Below are 22917 nucleotides of genomic sequence, written 5' to 3'. Positions count from 1 at the left end.
TGTCGTGAAATTTGTCAAATTATATGGGAAATATCAATGAAATCAAATAAAAACTGCAAAACGATATTAAATAAAATTCTTTTCTGCACTTTCTTTTTCTTTAATTTACATATTCTAATAGTAATTTCAAAAAAAAAACCATATATATTATTCTAATATCAAAAATTATATCATAATATCAACAATAAGATCAAAAAATGAATAGCTATGTATTCTTGATATAATTATAATATTGTGATATATTTTTTGATGCTATTATAATGTCTTCTGAAAAAGCTATGTAGTACATTGCATTCTTAAGAATAAATTATCAAAAATATATAAATATAATCATAGCATTTGTAATTTATCATATTATTACAATACTTATAATTTACTATTGTCACAGCAATAGTGTGATAGTAAGAGTAACGAGTGCTAGTTGTATTTGTATTTAAAATAGTACTATTATTATTTATTATTCTGATTATTATTACTTTCATTATGAAGATAATAGATAACAGAAATAGAAGTATTATTTGAGTACTTAAAATTATTGTTATTATCATAGCAGTAAAGTAAAGAAATGTTTTTAAAAGAAAAAGTAGCAATAAACAACGTTGTAACAGTTTCGTACTTATTGTTGAAATTTGTGGTTTAGTAACATAGTTTTATAACGAGTTTATATTTCCTTCAATAGTTGTCTTCGTTGATCGCTTCTGACGTTATCACTGATCGAATGAAATTATCACACTATCACATTTCTTCATTAATTCTCTTTATCATCTTACTTCCTCTCTCTCTCTCTCTCTCTCTCTCTCTCTCTCCTACAACAATATTTATTATTTAAATTATTGCAAATTCCCTTTTTTTAACCAAAATTTTGAAAATATTAGCAAATTGATTTCATTATTACTTAGCAAAGATTATTCATTTTATATGCTTTTTAGTGATTAAACAAGCAAATAATTCTTAATTATTGCTAATTTATCAATTCTCATTGTATAATTATTACTCAGTGCAATTGTCATTTGTTGACAATAATTTATTAGAATTCATATTTCACTTAAATAAGTTACAATCACTGATTTAAATTATTTTAAAATTCATAGATTGGTATCATCCTTTCATGATGTCATCCTTGCTACTTTCAGTCATTTGTCATACCACAAATATTATTTCTGACTGTTGAAGAAGTTCAATCATCCTCAATCGTTTTTCATATCAATTGGACATTTTAATAGGTCATCATCATCACATACATATCAAATAATTCGATTTACGATTCATTTTAAAAACTTTGTAATCTTTATTGTTTAATCGAACACATTCAAACATACATCAAATGTTAGTCATTTCTCATCGTTCTATTTCAATTTTATATCAAATATTCTCCATGAAAATTTGATTGCTAAAAAAAATGTTTCTTATTTATTTATTAAATTATGTATTATTTAAGATAAGAATTACCAGAATGCTACTATTCTAAAATAGTAGCAATTAACATAATATCGTAAAAATACAATTTTTTAAACTGTTTTTACCTTTACTTTATTATTTTCTACCTTTATTTCTACTCTTATTTTTATGTTTTCAGATTCAAATTATTATTTTTCGTTTGCTTTTGAATGGTTTTAAAGCAGCAATATTACTTTGGTTTTAATTTATATCAAATTACTTTACGTATTATCTTCGTTCCACTAATAAAACGGTTGGATATTTATTATTTGTTGCAGATTGCTGTTATTGTTTATTGTTGTTGCAAATGTTTGATATTTATTGTTACTGTTTGTTGTTGTGACCCAATTCTTAATGATTTGTTCGAATAAGTTTTGATGATTACAATTAATGATTATTATATCTTATTATCTCTTAATCTTATTAGTAAATTTATTAGACAAAATATTAGTATTAATGTTGGATTGAATAGAAATTATTTTTTTAAGCTATAATAATTTTGTTTATTTATTATATTTTCAAATTCACTCCATTTTTTTTTTTTTTTTTTGTTTTAAATATGCAATTTTAGTTATTTTAATGGAATTATAAGGAATGCACCAGAATCGTTATCGATATTTTTCACCGATATAAATTGTAAATTACACTTTGGCACAACCAATGAAGAAATAATTAGGTTTGCTCTGAAAAGAAAAAAAACTTTTTTTTGCGTTTCTTTGTTTTATTTTTTAAAATTTTAAAAATAAGTAATCAATTTATGATTTTTTTGCTTCTTTTTTAGATGTAAAATACAGTTTACTGTATAGAAAGAATTTAAATTTAATTTAACACTAATTTAAACTAATTTAAAAATACAACTAAAAATGAATATTTATTGATTTTCTAAAAAAGTGGTAAAAAACAAATATACTAGTATAATCTCTTTTTAATGATTTAAAATTATGTTTTAAAATTTTGTTACTTAATCAAATATATATTCAATTTATGCAATTTCTATCTTTTATCATTTATTAAAAACTATAAAATATAAAATATAAATAGAGGCAATTAATGCTGTGAAAAAGAAAAATGAAATTATTGATAAACAATGATACTATTTAAAGTAAAACAATAATTTTTCCTTTTTTTTTTTAGATCAAATAAATCAAATGGAGTATTGCCAGTTATATTATTCCTTCATAAACCAATTAATTTTTGTTTTCGAATTCTTTTGGATCCAAAAATTGGCCTCGGTGAAGCATACATGTTTGAGGATTGGGATACACAGCCAAGAATACAGGATTTCTTAGCATTGCTTATTCGTGCTAAACGTTAGCTTACTTACAAACACATATTTTAATTCAAAAATTTTTTATTAAATTTATCAATATTTAACTTTTTGTTTTTTGCCGCTGTTATTATTAAATTAATTATAGCTCTGAAAAAAAAAGAAAATCCTTTTAAAAATTTTATTTAAAAATGAAAACAAAAAAATAAAACAAACTTAATTCCTTTTTTTCTTCTTTTTTATTATTTTAAAATAATTAATATTAAATTAAGCAATCTACAAAATATTGTTCGTTAGTTTGTTTCTCAAATTTTTATATGATTCAAGCTGATCAGTATAAGAATTAAAAAACTTTAATAAACTTAATGTACTGTTCGTTTTTTTTTTTTCTTTTAGGTTATAATAATGGAACAAAAAAACTAAAAGAAACAAACGGATGGCTTAAAAAATTGTTTACTTTCTTAATTTATTTAATTATTCAATTAATTCGATCACTGATATCATTTTTCAATGCAATGCAACATTATTACCATTCAAATTCATTAAATGGTAGTGCACGAAATATTCATGAGCATTATGATCTTGGCAATGATATGTTCAGCTTATTTCTTGATTCATCCATGACTTATTCATGTGCAATTTTTCAAGGTTACTAATTTGCATATTTTTTTCTTAAATTTAAAATGTTATCGTATATTTATAAAAAAAAATAAGTAAATAAGAGAAAACACTTAGATAAATTTTACATAAATTATAAATTTATTTATTGATTTATAATTTAAAACAAAAAAAAAATTTTTTTTAAGTTTTTTTAAAGCTTTTATTGGATGCTTATAAAAGTCAGAATAAAAGGAATTTACATTTTTTTTGTTTTTTTTTTTTTTTTTTTTTTTTTTGACAGAATTATTAAATATTAATATAATGAATAGATAAATTGTTTTTTTGTTTATTTATTTACTTTTTTTTTTTTTTTTATTTTGAAAATATTTAATTTTTTTGATATTTATAAATATATTTTATTTTCAGAAATTCCATCTTATACAATCACACATTCTGACAAGAAATTACTTGAAGAAGCACAAATGAGAAAATATGATCAAATATTTGACGAAATCAATCTTACCTGTAATGACAAAGTATTAGAAATTGGTTGTGGTTGGGGAGCTTGTGCTATACGTGCTGTCAAATGTCACAAATGCAAGTGGACAGGCTTGACAATTTCGATAGAACAATTTAAAATTGCTCAGCAAAGGATAATTGATAATGAATTAGTGGATAAAATTAATATCAAATTATTGGATTATCGGTTAATTATTTTTTTAGCTTAAAAAAATTAATTAAATTAGCAGTCTATACTCTTGTGATATGTTATATTTACGATAAATTTTGTACGTATTAAATGCAAATAAAAAAAATAGCCTAATTAATTAATTAAATTATTTGACAAAAATTAATTCAGATATTTGACGAGTTAAATAACAAATAAATGAAATTAATACTTTTCAAATCAAATTTTTATGTTATTTGATTGACTTACGAGGGAACAAAAAAAGTTAAATGTTTTAGATTATAACAAAAAAAAAAAAAATTTTTCATCCGTCCTAATTTTTATTATTATTATTTTTTTTTTCTTGATTGATTAATTATTAATTAAAATGCGAACATTAATAATTGATTAAATAGATGAATAGGCAGACAATTAATTCATTAATTGAAACCACCAATTTTTCCCTAATTAGCACATTTAAAATTTTAACAATTTTTATCAAAAATTCGATTATTCATCTTTTCTTTTCTTTTTTTGCTTTTTAGATTAGAAAATGATATTTACGATAAAATTATTGCAATTGAAATGATTGAAGCAGTTGGACATCAATATTTACCGCAATTTTTTAAAACGTTACGTGATCGATTACGTCCTGGTGGTAAGGCATACTTGCAGGTATATATGCATGTGTTTAACTTAAAAAATAAAAATAAAAAGTAAAAAAAATTAATTTAATTATAGTTTTTTTTAATTAGCAAAAAGTATCATTGTTTTTGTTCAAGGCAATAACATGTCCTGAATTGAACTACGAGCGCTATTGTCGATCAAGTGATTTCATCAAGAAATATATATTTCCCGGTGGACATTTGCCATCTGAGCGAGCAATTCGAGATGCATTACCGCCAGAATTATCAATTACAAAAACAATTCATATTGGACAACATTATGCGCCAACTTTAGATTTATGGTATTGGTAAGTTACAATTTCATTGTCTAATTACTTATCAAGAATAAAATTAAATTTTTTTTTTTGAGTTTTAAAAAAATGAATTTAAAAATTTTTCATATTCAAAAATTATGGAAACCAGATTAAAATAAAATATGGTTGGATGGATAGTATTGAAATTAATTAGTATATTTTATAGTTTGAAAAATTGAAGAGTAAAGAAATGAAAACAATCAATGTTTTTCTTGTAAAGTAAATTTTAATATTTTAATTAATCATTTCAATTAGTGAAATGTTTGTAAGTATTTCAGTTAACAACAATATAATTATTGAATTGTTTGAAATTTCAGAACCATAATTACTCCTAAAATTCAGTGAAATAAAATTTTAGTGCATGGATGGAAAATTGGGAAAAAATTCGGAAACTTGGATATTCGAGGAAATTTCATCGTAAATGGCAATTTTATTTTGCTCTGTGCTCCACGTTATTTCGATATTCACACATTGATACAATACAAATACTTGTCGAAAAATCATTGTAATTTATTTACTTTAGTTAATTAATTTCATTTTAATTAATTGAAATTCAAATTTCTTATAAAATTGAATGATTTTATGTAATTCAAAGCGATTAAAAATCCAATAATAATTTCTTTTTCATGTCATTTAATCATTTATTATATGTGTAATTCAGTTTTTCAATTCAATTTTTCAACATTAACAAAATTAAAAAGTTTTTACTAATATTTTTACTAATCTATTTTCAACTAATGTTTCGGATAAAATTTAACGTGGAAGTTTTGAATTAAATTAAATTTCATTTTTTAAGTTCTTATAAACTTAAAGAAAAATAAAAATTTGAATGTTAGTATGCATATTTCTATTGCATTCAACTACAAATCGATTTTTTAAAAACATTTTACGTCGTATAATAAATCAAACATTCATTGATAAAATATTTATTGATAAAAAGTATTTCTTGATAAAAAATTATCTATGATTAGACAGCAAAGTTTACATTGAATATTTATTTTTTATGTCAAAAATTTTTAGTACAATGTATATATTTCAAAAATTAACAATGAAAACGAAAAATTATCATAAAATCTTGGTAATTGTTCAAATCTATTAGAAAGCTAAATTATAGTAACGTTAACTTGTAAAAACTGCTTTAAATTTTTGAAATTATTGCATTATTATTTTTGTTTAGAAATTTGTAAATTATTATCAATTATTAGTATAAATCCTATATTATCTCTTATTTTCTTCCGATAAACTTTTTTTTTTGCGTTTTTACATTTTTATAATTTTATCTAATTTTTAAATTTTTTATATTATCTTTTCTTTACGATCTGTCAATTTTTTTTTACAAAAAATAAGCAAAAATTATGCGATACTAATAGCCTTAAAAATAAAAAAAAATTATTAATTGATTTAAACATTTGGATAATTTCAATTTTCAATATTTGATAAAATTTTACTTTTTCATTCTCTTTGAAATTCAATAATGTATCAAAAAGATGAAAATAAAAAATAATATTCATTTTAATTTTAGCACCCGTAGCAGTGAAATAAATATATTTAATGATAAGTTAATTTAATACTTGTTATTATTTTTAATTTTAGATTGAATTTTTGAAATAAAATGAAAAATTTACAGTTAACTGAAAATCTATTTTTATTATTAAATTAGTAATGCTTGATCATTTGTAGTTAGAATAAATGAAATTTTAAAGAAATGAAAAAAGAAAATCTAATATCGAATCTTATTTCCATAATTCAATTACTATGTTAAACTGATAAAATTATAATTTTTTCTCTTTATTGTTTGCAAAAAAATGAATTTTAAAAGATGAAAAAATAAGTAATAATAAGTAAAAAATACATTTATTGATTAATTCATTTAATTAACTTTTATCTTCCTTTACAAACGTAGTAATTTATTATTTCGAACTATAATAAAATTAAAAATTAAAATCTTTTAATAAAACTAAGAGGAAAAAACCCATTAATTAATATCGGTAATGCAATAAGTGAAATGTAAGAGATCATCCATGCTTTTCCTTCTTTTTATTAGCATATTTATGCAAAATAAACACAATTACACGGTACTCTTTGTAATCATTGCTGATACGCCCAATGTCTTAGCTAATTCTTCCTGAAATGTTTTCTTTTTTTTTTTTAAATTTGTTTTTAAATTCAAAAGAAAATAAAAAAAAAGAAAATAGTGATGAGATAATTTTTGATACCGCATAATTAATTTGATTTGGGTGGTACGGTATGCCACCGTACTTCTCCACCAATGCTATATGCTCGTTTTCTGGATCACCAGCTACTAATACTTGTTTATTATCAACCTGTAAACAAAAAAAAAATGTTTTTTCTTTTATACTAGTAAATATAAAATTAAAATGAAAATTTTTTCTTGCTAATTAGAAATATTAGTATTATTATTATTAGAGAAATGAAAATTACTTTATTTAAAGTAAATTTTTTATTGTTAAAAAAGAAAACTAGTAAGAAAAATAATAATTGAAAGGATTACACAAAAGGTTTTTTTTTTTAAAAAAACAAAAAAAAAAAAAAAAATAGAAAATAAAAATTTAAATAAAATAAAGAGTAGAATAATTTTCATATTTTATAGAATAATTTCGAAAATTTATTATTCGCTTCTTTGTTTTTTTGTCCTTTTTTCGACGGATAAAATTGATTATAAGTTTTTTTTCCAAAAAATCAAATTATTAATGAGAGGGTAGCGAAAAAATAAATAAATAAATTTTGAGTAATATTATTTAAAAATAAACCGATTTTAATCCTCGCATTGCATCAATAAATTCTTGTAAACGATTTTCAAAATTTGGTGCAAATTCATTTGGATTAATTGCAATAAAACATTGTCCCTAAAAAAAAAAGTAAAATATTGTTAATTAGTTGTTAAAAATTATTTTGCAATTTCTTAAAATTAAATTTCACACAACAAATTTTATTATTAAAAAGTAATGAAAAGAAAGAACGAAGACTTTTAAAATAATTTTATTCATTTGAAAAGTTTTTTTCCTTACTAAATTAGCAATAACAGCTGTTGACATCCATTGTCTCACATGTGGTCCCCATTGCGCACCGCCAAGTACGCCACAAATAATTTCCACTAATGCACCAAGACAATATCCTTTATAGCCACCTGCAATTTAATTCCTTCTTTTTTTTTTTTTTTAAAAAAAAAGAAAAAGCTCAAAGCATATAAAAAATTCATTAATTATTTTAATTAATAATCTAAAAATAAAAGAAAGAATTCTTCTGCATTATTCTGTTGCAAATAATTGATCAATGCTTATTAATTTTAATTTATAGTAGTAATCATAATTATATAATAAGTTATTAATTAAAAAACAGAAAAAGGAAAAGGATCAATTCTTTGCATTATACCGAATAAATTAAAAAATTAAAAATATAAATTAATTTATAAAAAAATCATTGCAATAAATAAATGATTGATTAAAAAATTCCACCCAGTCATACATAAATAATTTACCGGTTAATTCACTTCCGCCAAGAGGTAAAAGACCGCCACCATCCAGTATTTTTGCCGGATCATTGCTAACATAGCCGTTTTTTCCCACACCCCATGTATCCGGAACAGTTTGGTCTTTACGTGCTGCTATTTCAACCTAAAAAACTTACTAAACAAAAAAAAAAATTACGAATTATTTGGAAATTTTTTTTTTTTAATTATATTTAATAACATATGTTGCTGTGAAAAATTTTTCATTTTTTTTCCAAAAGTTTTTTTACGCTTTATCAAAGATATAACAGTATAATAAATATGATAGTGGTGATAATTAGTGATATGATAACTGATAATAATAACGAACCTTTCCAATAGCAGCAGTTGTAGTGGCCATATCCAATATGAATGTGTCATTTTTAGCCTTAGCAGCAAGTGTCAAAGGATTTGTCCCAAGTGCTGCGACACTTGACCTAGTTGGATACATAATTGGCGATGTATTTGTAAATGCCATCCCCTTCAAATATATTTGAAATAAAACGAAAAAAATAAATATTTAAATTTTAATTTTTAATAGAATAATTTAAATTTGTATCAATTATTTTGTCATTTTTTTCTTCTAAAAAAATTATATATTTTTTTAAAAGAAAAAATAGAATGAATTGAGTAAAATAAAATTAATTTTTGTGTTATATAAATTTATTTTCTTGTTTTTAACTTTTTTTTTTTTGTTATATAATAATTTAAAGTTACACTTTAGGAGAAAAAAATAGGAAAAAAAAAGTAATAACTAAAAGTCCTTCATTCATTGCACGAATACTATACCAACCAGCAATTCCAAAATGATTTGATCCTATAATATTTAATCATAAATGATAAAAATATTCAAATCAGTTGAACTTATTATAGTTTAATTCATAATTAGATGAGCCTAGTAAAATATTCGAAAAGTCAAAAATGATTTTTTTTTTAAATTTCTTAATTTGATATTATAATGTTCATTATAATATCATCTCTTCTAAATTTAAATAATTTTAGTTCTCATTTTAAGAAAATTTTACTCCTCATTTGTCACTTATGTAGCAAATGATAATGCATTATTTAAATTTAGAAGAAATGAAACTTTTTGAATAATAAATCAAAAAAAGTGCGAACTTATTTCAAAATCAGTAATTGCAAATAAAATTCGAGTATTTCAGTTTGAATTGAAATTTTGCTATCAGTTTTAAATTACATTCAATATTAAAAAAATAAGGAAAAATTGAACCAGTCGGATGTAATTTAAGAGAAAATCACTGTAGAATATGCTACAAATATAAAAGTAATACTTACTTTTATAAAAAACTCTTATCATAATAGCCAAATAATTTCATATTTCATTAAATATTGAGCTAAATTAAATCTTCAATTACTGCACTAATTTACCTTTAGCCACAACCCAGCCAACACCTGCTTCCTTGGCTTTTCTAATTGCTATATCCATGCAAAAATTGCCAACTACTGGGCCAAGTAAATTATTTCCATCAACCCATGCACTTGCGGCATTCTCTTTGAGAATTTTCGGCACACCATCTTTCATGCATATACCTTCCTGTATATCGCGAACATACATACCTAAATGTATTTATTTTTATTTTTTTTTTTTGAATCAGACGACATATGATGACAGATACCTACCTGTCACCTTAGTTCAGCTTTTCTCATAAAATTTTTCATAATTTATTTTACATTGTCCTATTTCAAAGTTTTAAAAATGATCATTTGAAATCTTCATCCATTAAAAAATTAGAAAATAAAGCTATGGTTAAAAGTATGTGTCACCGTTATATTGTATTTCAAAAAAAAAAAAAAAAACCTTGAATATAAAACAATATGAAATGAACTAAAAATTTAAATTAAAAAAAATTGATATAGATTTTGCTATATATTCAAGTAATATTAACTTTTATTTTTAAAAAAAAGCGAATTAAAAAAAAATTTTATAAATTTATTGAACGAACTGAATAAATTTTAATAGAATTTATTATTTTATTTGATTTATTTTAAAATTCGATAATTTTTTAAAATTTGCAAGAAATCATCAATTAAAAGAAACCTAATCGATTTAATCCATGACTGTAATGTCCTCTTATATCAGCTGCTACCAGTACATCAGCTAATTGTTTAGCATGACTTTCTGATGTACCTGTTTTTATCATACATTGTATCATATACCTTGTCACCTGAACTGATATAATTAAGATTACAATTTTAATTGCGTAAAAATTTTATAATCTAATAGTGATTAGATTTTATCAAAAATTTCTTCCAGTAATTTTGTTATTTTTCTCAGATTTTTTGGTTTTTTTTCTGTTTTTTTTTTATCTTTAATTTGAATCAAAATTATTGGATAATAAAAGTTTTTTTTTTTTTTATTTGCCTTTAATTTAAATCAAATTATTGTTACATAGTAAGGTTATAATGCAAATTGTTAAATATCAAAAACTTTTTAAATTATTATTTAAAAAAAAAAATAAAATCTACTTCTTGAATTGCTATAATTTTATCATCTGCATTAACTGTTGTCGTTACATTTCGATTCAGATTTGACGTAGAATTGAAAATCTTTGATCGCTTTATGTTTACAATAACGTAGCATCGATGAAGACAAATACCATTTGAGTGACAGGAAAGTGACAGGAATGTTGGTGTCACTTTTAATCGAATTCCACCACCAGAATAATGAACAAATAATCGATTTGCTATTCGATTGAAAAACATTACCCAAATATTTATTGGTATTCAGGAGTTGTTATCTTCTATAATAAACAAAATTTTGAAATTGAGAAAATCAAACAACAAAAAAGAACAGTTTAAAAAATAGTTATATTTTACAATCAGAAAGGTTAAAGTTTACTTATATTAATAATTTGTCAATGCCATTCATTTGTGTATAAGTGATTAAATTTTTTAAAATGATAAATGAAATGTGATGAACGATAATCATAAATAGTAGAAAATTAATCAGTAAACAATGGTAATTAAAAAAAAACAAAATAATTGTCGACAAATTGGTGATAACAAATTATTTAACGCTCAATTTACATTTGAATACGCATTTAATATTTTTTTAAATATACAATTTATTATTATATAAACTATTTCATATGTAATTTATTGTTGTACATAAGAAAAAGGATCAAACGTATAAGTATTGTACAACATATAATATTTTAATAATTAATTAATTCACCACTATTTTATTAGTTAATAATACTACTGTTTATTATTATTATTATTATTACTTAATAAATTGGAAATGTTTCGAAAATCATCTTAAATTTAAAAAATTTTTATGAGAAGAATGAATTGCTTAAATTATCAATTAAAATAAACTAAGAGACGAATCGATTGTATTAATTTTTAAACATATGATAAAAAATGATAAAGCAAAAAAAAAAAAAAAGAGAAGAAGAAGTGAGTAGTAAGTTAAAAATGTGAAGCAATGAGTAAATTATTTTGTTATTTGATCATAACACATCCCTCATCAATTTTAACTCCTTGTCATTTCTAATATTATTGCAAATTAAAAATCAGAAAAACAAAAATAAAAAACAAAAAGGAGTGAATATTTACAATACATTGCAAAATAGAGACAGTTGTCATTGATGGTAAAATATTTTTACAAATCGTAAAATTTTGACGGTAAACAAATTCCGTAAGAAGTAGGCAAAAAAAAAAAAAAAAGGAAAGAAAGAAAAAGAAAAAACAAATTTTAAAAAAAAAAAAGAATAAATAAGTATTTAATTCATTTGGCATATGATTAAAAAAAATAAATCAATTGCATTATTATCAGCTATTGATTGATTTGTTATCAAAATAATCATAAACTTTTAATCTGACATAAAATGATCATGATTGAATGTTTTTGATGAGTATAATTTTATGAAACAGCTGACGATATGTACAACTGATAACATATCTTATCATTTATCTTAAACTGATTGATTTAAAAAAAAACAAAAATGAGGAAAAAGTCTTTGTCCTTTTATTTTATTAATTAATAAATGGTAACTAAATGCAAGCAAATTATGATAATAGATGTTGCAGTGATAATAATTTTTTGAAGTGATAAAAACTTCAGCAATAATGTGATAAAATTAAAATGCAAAAAAAAAAAAAAAAAAAAAACAGTAAGATAATATAATTGTAATGCATAACTTGTTAAATGTAAACAGAAAAACAAAAATAACATTTTTAGTTAATATTTGCTAAATTTGTCTCTTTTTTTCTTTAATACAAAAATTTTAAATTTAAAAAAGAGAAATGAATGATATCAATGCCAAATTCTAGTTAATGGTTAGTATTATTCGACTATCGTTTGGATTTAATTTTAACGATGAAAGATCAAAAATCAAACGATATACTACTGGAAGCGAATGCTCCTAGAAATGACGATGATAAATTCATTTTTTTTTTTGAAATTCTAACTATAACCCTTGCAAATTGCAAATAAGCTAACTGCAGCCAAAAGATATAACAATTAAGAGTGAATGCTGCTAATACTATGCTTTTTGGTGTGTGTCATCTGTCACAGATAATCAAGCATATCAGTGAAAGATAAAGAAAAGGAAAGAATAGCTTTTAATTAATGTGACATTTGTGATCACAAAAATAACAGTACAATAAATTAAACTTAACACAATTTATTAGTTCGGAACACTTTGTTTTGTAAGCTTATTTTAATGACAGCATTAATTAAATGACCACCTAAAATGGACAATTGTCAACTTTCTGCTATGATAAGGTCAGTTTTAATTTTTGATCATTTCTGTTTGTATTCGCACTTTTATGAAATTATGTGAAAATTTTTGCATAAATGAAAAAATTGACGGATAATTGACGATGACCAATTCAACAGTGATTGAAGTGGCATTGAAGTGGTAATACTCAATTTGTATTTTTTTTTTGATTTTTAATTTTTGATCATACTGATAACATCAGTTAACTATAAATTATAAAAAGCATTTGTTAGCATATTTTGAGTATTTCTTTCTGAATTTTCTTCTATTTAGACCTTTTTCTCATGATCTTAATTGATTTGTATTGAATAGATGATACCAAGGAATGGCTTAGGTACTTATGCGGGATGCGTTCCACTGATACGTTGAGGTTGGTAAGTACGGTGCTATTTTTCTTGTAGGAACCTTTTGAACCAAAATAAACTACCAAACAGTTTCTTGTTTGATCATTCATTTTGAAAAGTACTTCATCTGCAATTAGCCGTAATGCTATTCAATTGCAGAGGAGTTTATTTCGGTTGGATATGAATATCTAATCGATGAATAGATTGAAGCAATTATTCTAAATTACAAATGTTTATCGCCATTTTTGTTTTTTGTCAAATTTAGTGAGAACAAATGAAGTGAAATAGTGAAAAAAACCATAAAAGTTTATATATTATATGCCACATTTTTATCAGTGACAGTTTTTGCATTCTGTGATAAAACTTTACTTATATTTCTTATCGTTTCATTCATTTCCTTTTTATAAAATAGTACAAAATAATTTACAATGAGCCATTAATCACACACTTACAAAATGATAAATGGAAAATAAAAAAGTCTCTTAGATTTGCATATGCGTAATATTCGAAATATTAATCAGCTAACAGAATTGATTATTGATGCAACTATTATAGTCCATTATAATATAGTTTATTCGTTCTTCCTTTTCTTTATTAAAATAATATTACATTAAAGATTTTAATAGAAATCTGTGACACAATGTAATGTGATGTGACATATTTGATTGTCGCACATATTTCCAATATTTAATAAAATAGCGGTAAAACCAAAGTTAAATGTTATTTGTTAGAAAGAATTAAATTTGAAAAGTGTAAGAAATGGATGGAAAGTTGGTAGTATCAAAGACTGATTCAGTCCTATGCGCATTGCCAACCTGCTTCAGGTGCACAGTACGAATACTCCAATTTACCATTGTTCGTTCTTTCGATGACGCACGAATGCAACTTATCTTCGCAGAAGCAGCCTCTGTCACTGAAATATGACTTATTAGTGCTATTAAGAAGTGGGGACACAGCGTTGACAGTTGTGGGGAACACTGGGAGGGAGAAGTGGGGACACAGCGTTGACAGTTGTGGGGAACACTGGGAGGGAGAAGTGGGGACACAGCGTTGACAGTTGTGGGGAACACTGGGAGGGAGAAGTGGGGACACAGCGTTGACAGTTGTGGGGAACACTGGGAGGGAGAAGTGGGGACACAGCGTTGACAGTTGTGGGGAACACTGGGAGGGAGAAGTGGGGACACAGCGTTGACAGTTGTGGGGAACACTGGGAGGGAGAAGTGGGGACACAGCGTTGACAGTTGTGGGGAACACTGGGAGGGAGAAGTGGGGACACAGCGTTGACAGTTTGAGGAACATTGGGAGGGAGAAGTGGGGACACAGCGTTGACAGTTTGAGGAACACTGAGAAGTAATTTCCGCAAGAAATGATTGAAGTGGCTTACGTCCATGCCTGATTCTCGCTCAGTCTGCACCACGCTTGTGGTTCACGTTGATCGTAGCAAGCTTCGTGCGAAGAGCACTCTTTCTTTCTGCAAACAATCGAATGGAAAAGTGAGGTGAGCTCTTTATTTGTATTATTTGTGAACTTTTTTCCTAAGTAAGTGATATGTGACATTTTCGTAAGTAAGGTAATGTGTGACATTTTCATAAGTAAAGTAATGTGTGACATTTTCATAAGTAAGGTAATGTGTGACATTTTCATAAGTAAAGTAATGTGTGACATTTTCATAAGTAAGGTAATGTGTGACATTTTCATAAGTAAAGTAATGTGTGACATTTTCATAAGTAAAGTAATGTGTGACATTTTCATAAGTAAAGTAATGTGTGACATTTTCATAAGTAAAGTAATGTGTGACATTTTCATAAGTAAGGTAATGTGTGACATTTTCATAAGTAAAGTAATGTGTGACATTTTCATAAGTAAAGTAATGTGTGACATTTTCATAAGTAAGGTAATGTGTGACATTTTCATAAGTAAAGTAATGTGTGACATTTTCATAAGTAAAGTAATGTGTGACATTTTCATAAGTAAGGTAATGTGTGACATTTTCATAAGTAAGGTAATGTGTGACATTTTCATAAGTAAGTTAATGTGTGACATTTTCATAAGTAAGGTAATGTGTGACATTGATATGGAACATTTTGGAGTCAATTTAAGAAATAACTATTTCAGAGCGAAATGAAAGATTGCAGCGATACAAATAACACATTTTTAATAAAAGGACCCATAAAAAGTGAGATGGAAAGGGAACCGATTCCTCAGAAATATTTTGAAGGATTCAAATTATTGAAAGTACCAAACGACTCACTTGCCATCAGTTTCAACAAATTCCCCTTTGGTTACATATTCATCACCTCCTTCACTACCACCTCCGTCCTCGCTGTCGTCGGTGTCATCGGCTGCGGAGTCCTAAAAAAAATATTTTCTTTTTGATGGATTTGAAAAGAAATGGTGGCAATTCAAGTCCTGCATTATGTCTCATTTCAGTCAACTCATAAGTCATTTTCTCGAAAGAGCTCCACGTTACCACCTGCTTATCAGTTTGTCTCACGTACTATCCCGTGACCTGGCTAGGTCTGTACTACTACTGTCGATTTAGTGATTTGGTTAACATAGTGGTTTCTTATTTCTTTAATAAATTTGCAAAAGTTACATCGAACTCTTCGTCTGATTCTGATGCACACGGAAGTGTCACAAAAAGAATTACCAAACCGAATGCTATTAAAAGTTTATTCATTTTCTCTTCCTGCAAAAACAACCAAATATTAATCGCATTTGCATAAATTGCGCTAAAGTAAGTTATTGCAAGCCAAAATAAAATATCGCTTCTACTTCCATCGCTCCAACTATCCATTAGTTAATTCCAAGCATTGTTCCTTATGATTTTTTTCTTTAAAACAGTCCACTGTCCAAAGATCACATTTTTTAGAAGTAAAACTCACATTGAAGTAACTCAATCACGAATTAATAGTAATCTTTAATTATTCATAAAAAAGAACCTACTAATTTGTCAGTCTTATTCGAAGCGGTGATAAAGAAATGATAAGATCAAATGATCAGAAAATTGATTCCTCTTATATATTCGAATAATAAGTGTACCTTTCGGCAGATGTGCGCTTTTTTTTGTTTTTGAGAAAATTATTCTATTATTCTAAATTCCATTTGTGGGAGTGCATCAAAACACACTGACCTTTATGATGACATTTAGCTTCTTGCCAAGTTGACTTCTACAGCTGAGTCATTCATTCCATTTCATTCGGTTACGGAAAGTTAACACAGCTGTGCTTCAACGAAAAAGGATATCAGATCATTTTTACAAATGCTTTTTCTTTATTTTTTTTTTTTTTTTTGCTTCGAAATTTTATTTCATAAAAATTACTAAGTTTCTCATTTGGGATGCAAAAGTGTTATAAGTTGTTTATTCATGTTACAAAATCGATTTGTCAGGGTTTTGTCTTTCGTTTGATAGCTCAAACACTTTTTCAGGTTCTAACCTAAAATACTATTGACTATCAAAATGAGCCAATTTTTACAAACGTTTTCAAAAATGAGTTATCTATTTGCTTCTATTCTTTGAATGACTTAAAAGTTTTTATTATTTACTTCAAAATATTTTCGTAAATGATAGCAATTTTGCGTTGCAGTCTGAATGATATTCAAAGTCAAAATCACAGTATTTGCAGTCAAGAAAAATACATGCGGTTGTTTAAAATTTTTTAAAAAAGTGTATTTATCATCAAGTAATGTTACACGACATTAACAATCAAACTCCAAGCGATTGGATGAAATATTAAAAATAAATTCTTCTAAAATAAGTTCACAATGATACTTCATTAGTATTTCCATATGTGCCCGTACCTGAATCAAATAGTGCCAAATTGAAATCGTCGAGAATATTATAGCTTTGGCTAGGAGCATTTTCTTTTTCGGTGTTTGACGAACTATGTTTTAACTGCAAGTCTTCTTCCGTTGAGCCTGGAATAAACATTTTTTAGATGTCACTTCATTACGACAAGAGAAATAAAAATTTTATAAAACATTTACCTGAATCGAACAATGCCAAATTGAAATCGTCGAGAATATTATAGCTTTGGCTAGGAGCATTTTCTTTTTCGGTGTTTGACGAACTATGTTTTAACTGCAAGTCTTCTTCCGTTGAGCCTGGAATAAACATTTTTTAGATGTCACTTCATTACGACAAGAGAAATAAAAATTTTATAAAACATTTACCTGAATCGAACAATGCCAAATTGAAATCGTCGAGAATATTATAGCTTTGGCTAGGAGCATTTTCTTTTTCGGTGTTTGACGAACTATGTTTTAACTGCAAGTCTTCTTCCGTTGAGCCTGGAATAAACATTTTTTAGATGTCACTTCATTACGACAAGAGAAATAAAAATTTTATAAAACATTTACCTGAATCGAACAATGCCAAATTGAAATCGTCGAGAATATTATAGCTTTGGCTAGGAGCATTTTCTTTTTCGGTGTTTAACGAACTATGTTTTAACTGCAAGTCTTCTTCCGTTGAGCCTGGAATAAACATTTTTTAGATGTCACTTCATTACGACAAGAGAAATAAAAATTTTATAAAACATTTACCTGAATCGAACAATGCCAAATTGAAATCGTCGAGAATATTATAGCTTTGACTAGATACATCTTCTTCTTGTGTGTTTACTAAAGCATGTCCGAACTGCAAATTTTCCATTCGACCTAAAATGAACATTTTTGAGTTATCACTTCAAACCTGAAAAGAAGTGTATTTCTCATTTGATTATTAGATAATTGGTTGTGCATCCACTGCGTTATTTCGTTATTTTTAACGACATTTATGACCACTTCACGACCGTAAATTCCATAAACATATTTTCATGTATGCTGCATCTTACGTTGACAAACTTGTTGGAAATCTTTTGATGTTAAATAAATTTGCGAAACTAACGGCGTGTTTTGTGATTATCCATGTGACGTTTTAGTAAGTCCTTAAACTGCATCGAAGTAGTTGCACTTAAACTTTTCAGGTTGATGTTGCTGGTAGTATCTGCAAAGGTGTGACAAATAAAAACACTCATTTCACATCCTAATCAGTTGCATTTGTAGAAACCATTTTTCTTATGTGTTTCGAGGTGTTGTGGAAATTTATGCTCTATTATGCTTGCAAAACACCCAGGAATGGGACACTCAAACAATGGAATTACCTGAAAAATTCCTAATATGACATTTGTTTCACTACAGTTTAACTTCACAAATATGTTTTCTACATGTATTTCACGTATTAAAAAATCAAAGGAAATACAGCATTCGTTTCTCTGTTAGTTTTACTCAGCTTTATCGGTGTGATTTCAACTGAGGAAAATTTTTTAAATTATTTGGACTATGAATTGGTAGCTGTTATGAACTAACTGCTCTAGACGCAAAACAAACGATAGTTTTTACTTCGATTAAAAAATATTGCAATATCATACAGTTTTCTATTACTACTCCACCGTCATAAATGTCTAGGAGCACGTTTTTACGTTTACGTGTGTTCTATTCCACGTAAATGAATTTGTTGAAATTAAATTTAAATTAGCAAAACTAACTGCATCCTTTGCTGCAATAATCGGTATGATGTTTTAGCAAAGACCTGTAGAAGAATGAAGCACCGCATTTTTTGCATGCAAATTTAGATTGATGTTTTTGATAATGCTGACGAAGTGCTGATAAACATCGATATTCACTTTTACATCTAAGCCAGTTACATCGATAAAGGCCTGGTTGATTGTGCTTGATGATGTGTCTCAAATATTCCTTTCGGTCCCAAGTGCTTGCATCACAGCCCGGAAAACCGCATTCATACTTCTTCTGATCTGATATGAGCTTTCTGTTTACACTCAACTATCACACAATTTGTTAATTAAATGATGTCACTTGAAAGTGACGATGATAAGATCAGTGCTGCAAAAGCATATTTTAAAATTTAAAATTCATTTCCAATTAATATGGTGTAGAAAACCCTTTTGATCTATTTTAGATTTATATTTGAAAAGTAGTTTTAATGCTACCTTTTATAGAAGGGGCTTTCACAGTAGATGATTGCGTTGGCTTTTTATAACCAAATAATAACCATTCGAAGTCATCTGGAATATCATCCTCTTCCAATTCCTGATTACCTGATTGATTCTGTTGATCTCGTGAATCTTGGCCCGATGAATCATCTGAAAAATGAAATTTGGTAGAAATCAACAAAAATAACTTCCTGTCATGGGTTACCAGCACCGGTTGCTAAGAGCAAAGAAAGAGAACGCACCACTCTGAGCCGAAACGCAAAAGATGCAAAGCAGAAGACTGAACCAAACAATTTGTACCATCGATGTAACCGAGAGCTTTGTGAATATTCAGAAATGGTAGAAGCTCAGATGAATGTTTTTTATTTCAGATTGGTTGGAATTATAAGACCAAAGATTTAAACAATTTTTAACTTTGTTCGATTAGTATTATTTCAGATAATTTTTATTGCAACTTTAAAAATACAATTTAAAATTAAAAACGGTGTACGATAATACTGAGATTAGCATAAATTTAAAACTGGCAAGTTGCATTTATTATCAGTGATTAATCTGTACAACAATGAATAATCCTATTTCTCTTTTGTGAGCATTCTTTCCATTTTTTGAAATTTTTCGTTTTTTTCGATGACTTTAGTTAAGTATTAATTACAAACATATTGGCTTATTTTAGACTTTTGTCTTTAAGTGTTGCTAGCATTTTAATTGTATTTCATTTAATCATTTCTAATTCTGATTATTTGCTTTCTTTTCTTCTGTTCTTCAAATTAATTTCTTTCATATAATAATTAAATTGGTGCTATTTTATGTTTATACTTCTTCCTAATTAACACCTTTAGCACTCAAAAAAGTATTTGCATGTGCATATCAAATTATATATATATATATATTTTTCATTTTATAATATCTAACCCAATGACTGTGTTCATCAGCTTTACTCATTATAACATTTTTCCATGCTGTTACTCACAAATTGAAATTGCAGGATTTGTAAAATCATTTTTTTCAGGACAATGTGACAATCAATTACTGCAATAAATATTGATGATGACTTTATTTCCGTGACTGAAATGATTATCAACGAATTTCAAAAGGTTATTTCGGAGTGATCAAAATTGAGCAATTTATAAACAAACGTTGCAAGAAGAAATTTTTGAATAATTATCGCATATGCGGGTGCTGTCATGATTTGATAATTTAATTATTACTTTGATTGCAGGTAGATTCATTGGATTAGATGTAAATATGTGAGGTAACAGAGGAATATAATAATCCTTTATTAGCAGAAACAATAGTACAATAATTGGTAGAGAAGAACTGAAATTGAACTCTCCTGATTCTTAGTAAGAAAGCACACAAGGCCCCACTCAACAAGGGTGACCTCCTTATATAGCAAGCAATATGCATAAACAAAGTATGTGATCTACAATAAGAGGTCGACCTGCCGAAAGAGTAACAAAGAGCTGTCGACCTCAATTAGTGGTGACACAACAATGAGGTCAACAAATGAGGAGCTTATATAGTGTAAACAATATACGAAAGGTTTACTGACTTACTATACTGGAAACAAAAAGCCCAAAGTGTAAACATTATTTACAAAGATCTCATGCAACATATTTTTTACTCATATTCTCAACCTCCACATAATATTTTAGAGTTTCGAGATATTAAAATCAGCGACAGATGCAGCTTTGCAGATTTCAGGTCTTCGAGTTTCTGGTTTAAAAAGTAAACAGGAAAGATGAATGAGATCTTTTTTTTAGGATGACGAACAGTCAGTTCGATCATAACACAACTGCTTATTACATGGATCACAAATGCAAGTGCATTCTCGAGAAAAAAGATCAAGTCTTGACTGCAGGACGAAATAAGCACTCAGCGAAGAAATACCAATGTGTGAAGACATGAGTTCAAAAATAAGCCAATTTTGATACTAGTTTTATGCCAAGCTGTGGTGATAGGCAATTGTGCTTAAAGTTGAATTGCTAAATCTGAACTTATAATATCATTATTAAACCATTCTTGGAAATTTATCACTTTGAAATTACTATCGATAAAAATTGTAAAGTTGATAATTTACTGCAGTGAAATATTTCATCAATTTAAATAGCTATTAAATAGATAATTATAATTCACAAAAGCTTCTTTCTTGAAGTTTAAATAAAAACTTCCATAACTAAAAGCTTACTTTTCACTCATTTCCATTAACTTAAATATTTAAATCTTAAAATTGGCATCCACTAAAACAACCGTAAAATATTCCCCTAGCTAGAACATTTTTTTTTTGCTTTTATTTTTAAATAAATAAATAAATTACTGGTGCGATGAAAAAACCGGAAAAAAAGCAAAGCAATGAATTTAATAAGTTTTATATTTTATATGAATCATTTATCAAAACTGATTGCCATTTCTTGGAAATTTTTCATTTTCATATTTTCAATTAAATCAAAGACATATAAATATCTTTGATTTATTTAATTTAAAGTGTATATAAGCAAACCATAACCAATGCTGAATGTTCCTCTAGTCGTAGATATATAAATTTGACATATGACTCAGAGAAACATCCAGAATGGTACTTAGTTTTACGATCAACCATAGAGAAATACAATCGAAGTTGACCAGTATGGATATCCTAATAAAAAGAGTGGAAATTTTCTTCTACATATTTAAAATTTTTAATAATTCTTTCCTCTTTAAAATTATTTTTCTTAGGAATTCTTCAAATTCCTAAGAAAGTGTTCAAAAAATATTTTATGAAAAAAAAAAAAAAGAAAAGAAAAAGTGAAGGCATATTTTGATAAATCTATACGAATCATTTAAATTAAAAAAAAAAAAAAAATCTCTTAACAATTTTCGTTTCTTGTAAAATTTTATAATTAAGCTTTATGTTGAAAATGTTTAGCTAGATAGTTTTTTATTAATTCGAGAAAATTACCTGTAAGTATCTTATGCAAATCTCTCGCAGACAGCAAAACATTCCGTATTGTTTGACGATTAATAAGCATATCGGAATTAAAAGGAATCGAAATAGAAGATAGGAATTTTTATTTAGATAAAAAAACAAAAAAAGAACTTTCCCAAATATAATGTCAAATAATTTTTCAAATATTCTAAATTATAAATTATAACTTACCATAATATCGGTATTGCCGCTTATATATCCTTAGGAATATTTTGTAATAATAAATATCTTAATTAAATCGTTCAACAATGATGAAAGATATTCAGCATTATTTGACAATGAATGATTAACATAGAAAAGATATTATTAATTAGGCAAAATTTTCCAAATAAAAAATATCTGTAATTAATACTATTACAATTATTATCATTACCTGCTAATAAAAGTATGTTTGCTACCGTTACTTCCCTCT

The 22917-nt window shown here is 26.0% G+C and overlaps 4 protein-coding genes and 1 non-coding gene across 5 annotated transcripts; 1 reads left to right on the top strand and 4 right to left on the bottom strand.

Annotated features, from left to right (window-relative positions):
- Positions 1-3786: 3786 nt before the first annotated feature.
- On the top strand, positions 3787-4948 carry Bm3341 (Uncharacterized protein; the record flags this gene model as incomplete). The annotated part of the gene is made up of 3 exons (XM_043079496.1): positions 3787-4010; positions 4517-4646; positions 4754-4948. The coding sequence occupies 3 exons, from the start codon at positions 3787-3789 to the stop codon at positions 4946-4948; spliced, it is 549 nt and encodes a 182-aa protein (XP_042935430.1).
- A 2070-nt stretch (positions 4949-7018) lies between these two features.
- On the bottom strand, positions 7019-11182 carry Bm6087 (Malate/L-lactate dehydrogenase family protein; the record flags this gene model as incomplete). The annotated part of the gene is made up of 10 exons (XM_001893344.2): positions 7019-7075; positions 7167-7274; positions 7722-7817; positions 7980-8098; positions 8450-8585; positions 8790-8939; positions 9214-9275; positions 9848-10036; positions 10518-10644; positions 10946-11182. The coding sequence occupies 10 exons, from the start codon at positions 11180-11182 to the stop codon at positions 7019-7021; spliced, it is 1281 nt and encodes a 426-aa protein (XP_001893379.2).
- Positions 11183-14345: 3163 nt separating this feature from the next.
- Positions 14346-16227, bottom strand: Bma-alt-2 (uncharacterized protein; the record flags this gene model as incomplete). The annotated part of the gene is made up of 4 exons (XM_043079495.1): positions 14346-14460; positions 14932-15018; positions 15799-15899; positions 16144-16227. The coding sequence occupies 4 exons, from the start codon at positions 16225-16227 to the stop codon at positions 14346-14348; spliced, it is 387 nt and encodes a 128-aa protein (XP_042935429.1).
- A 1089-nt stretch (positions 16228-17316) lies between these two features.
- Positions 17317-19843, bottom strand: Bm261 (Zinc finger, C2H2 type family protein; the record flags this gene model as incomplete). The annotated part of the gene is made up of 9 exons (XM_043079494.1): positions 17317-17465; positions 17535-17651; positions 17721-17837; positions 17907-18023; positions 18093-18206; positions 18436-18534; positions 19076-19342; positions 19538-19690; positions 19783-19843. Coding segments are annotated over 9 exons (1194 nt in total), but the record flags the coding sequence as incomplete, so codon positions are not given.
- A 2182-nt stretch (positions 19844-22025) lies between these two features.
- On the bottom strand, positions 22026-22133 carry Bma-mir-45. The gene has a single exon (XR_006228168.1). It is a non-coding gene; the product is annotated as a pre-microRNA Bma-mir-45 (primary transcript).
- Positions 22134-22917: the final 784 nt, after the last annotated feature.

Source organism: Brugia malayi (genome assembly GCF_000002995.4).
Source record: "Brugia malayi strain FR3 genome assembly, contig: Bm_v4_Chr2_contig_001, whole genome shotgun sequence".
NCBI classification, from domain to species: domain Eukaryota; kingdom Metazoa; phylum Nematoda; class Chromadorea; order Rhabditida; family Onchocercidae; genus Brugia; species Brugia malayi.
The sequence above is the reverse complement of the archived record's forward strand: the minus strand, read 5'-3'. Positions and strand labels throughout refer to the sequence as shown.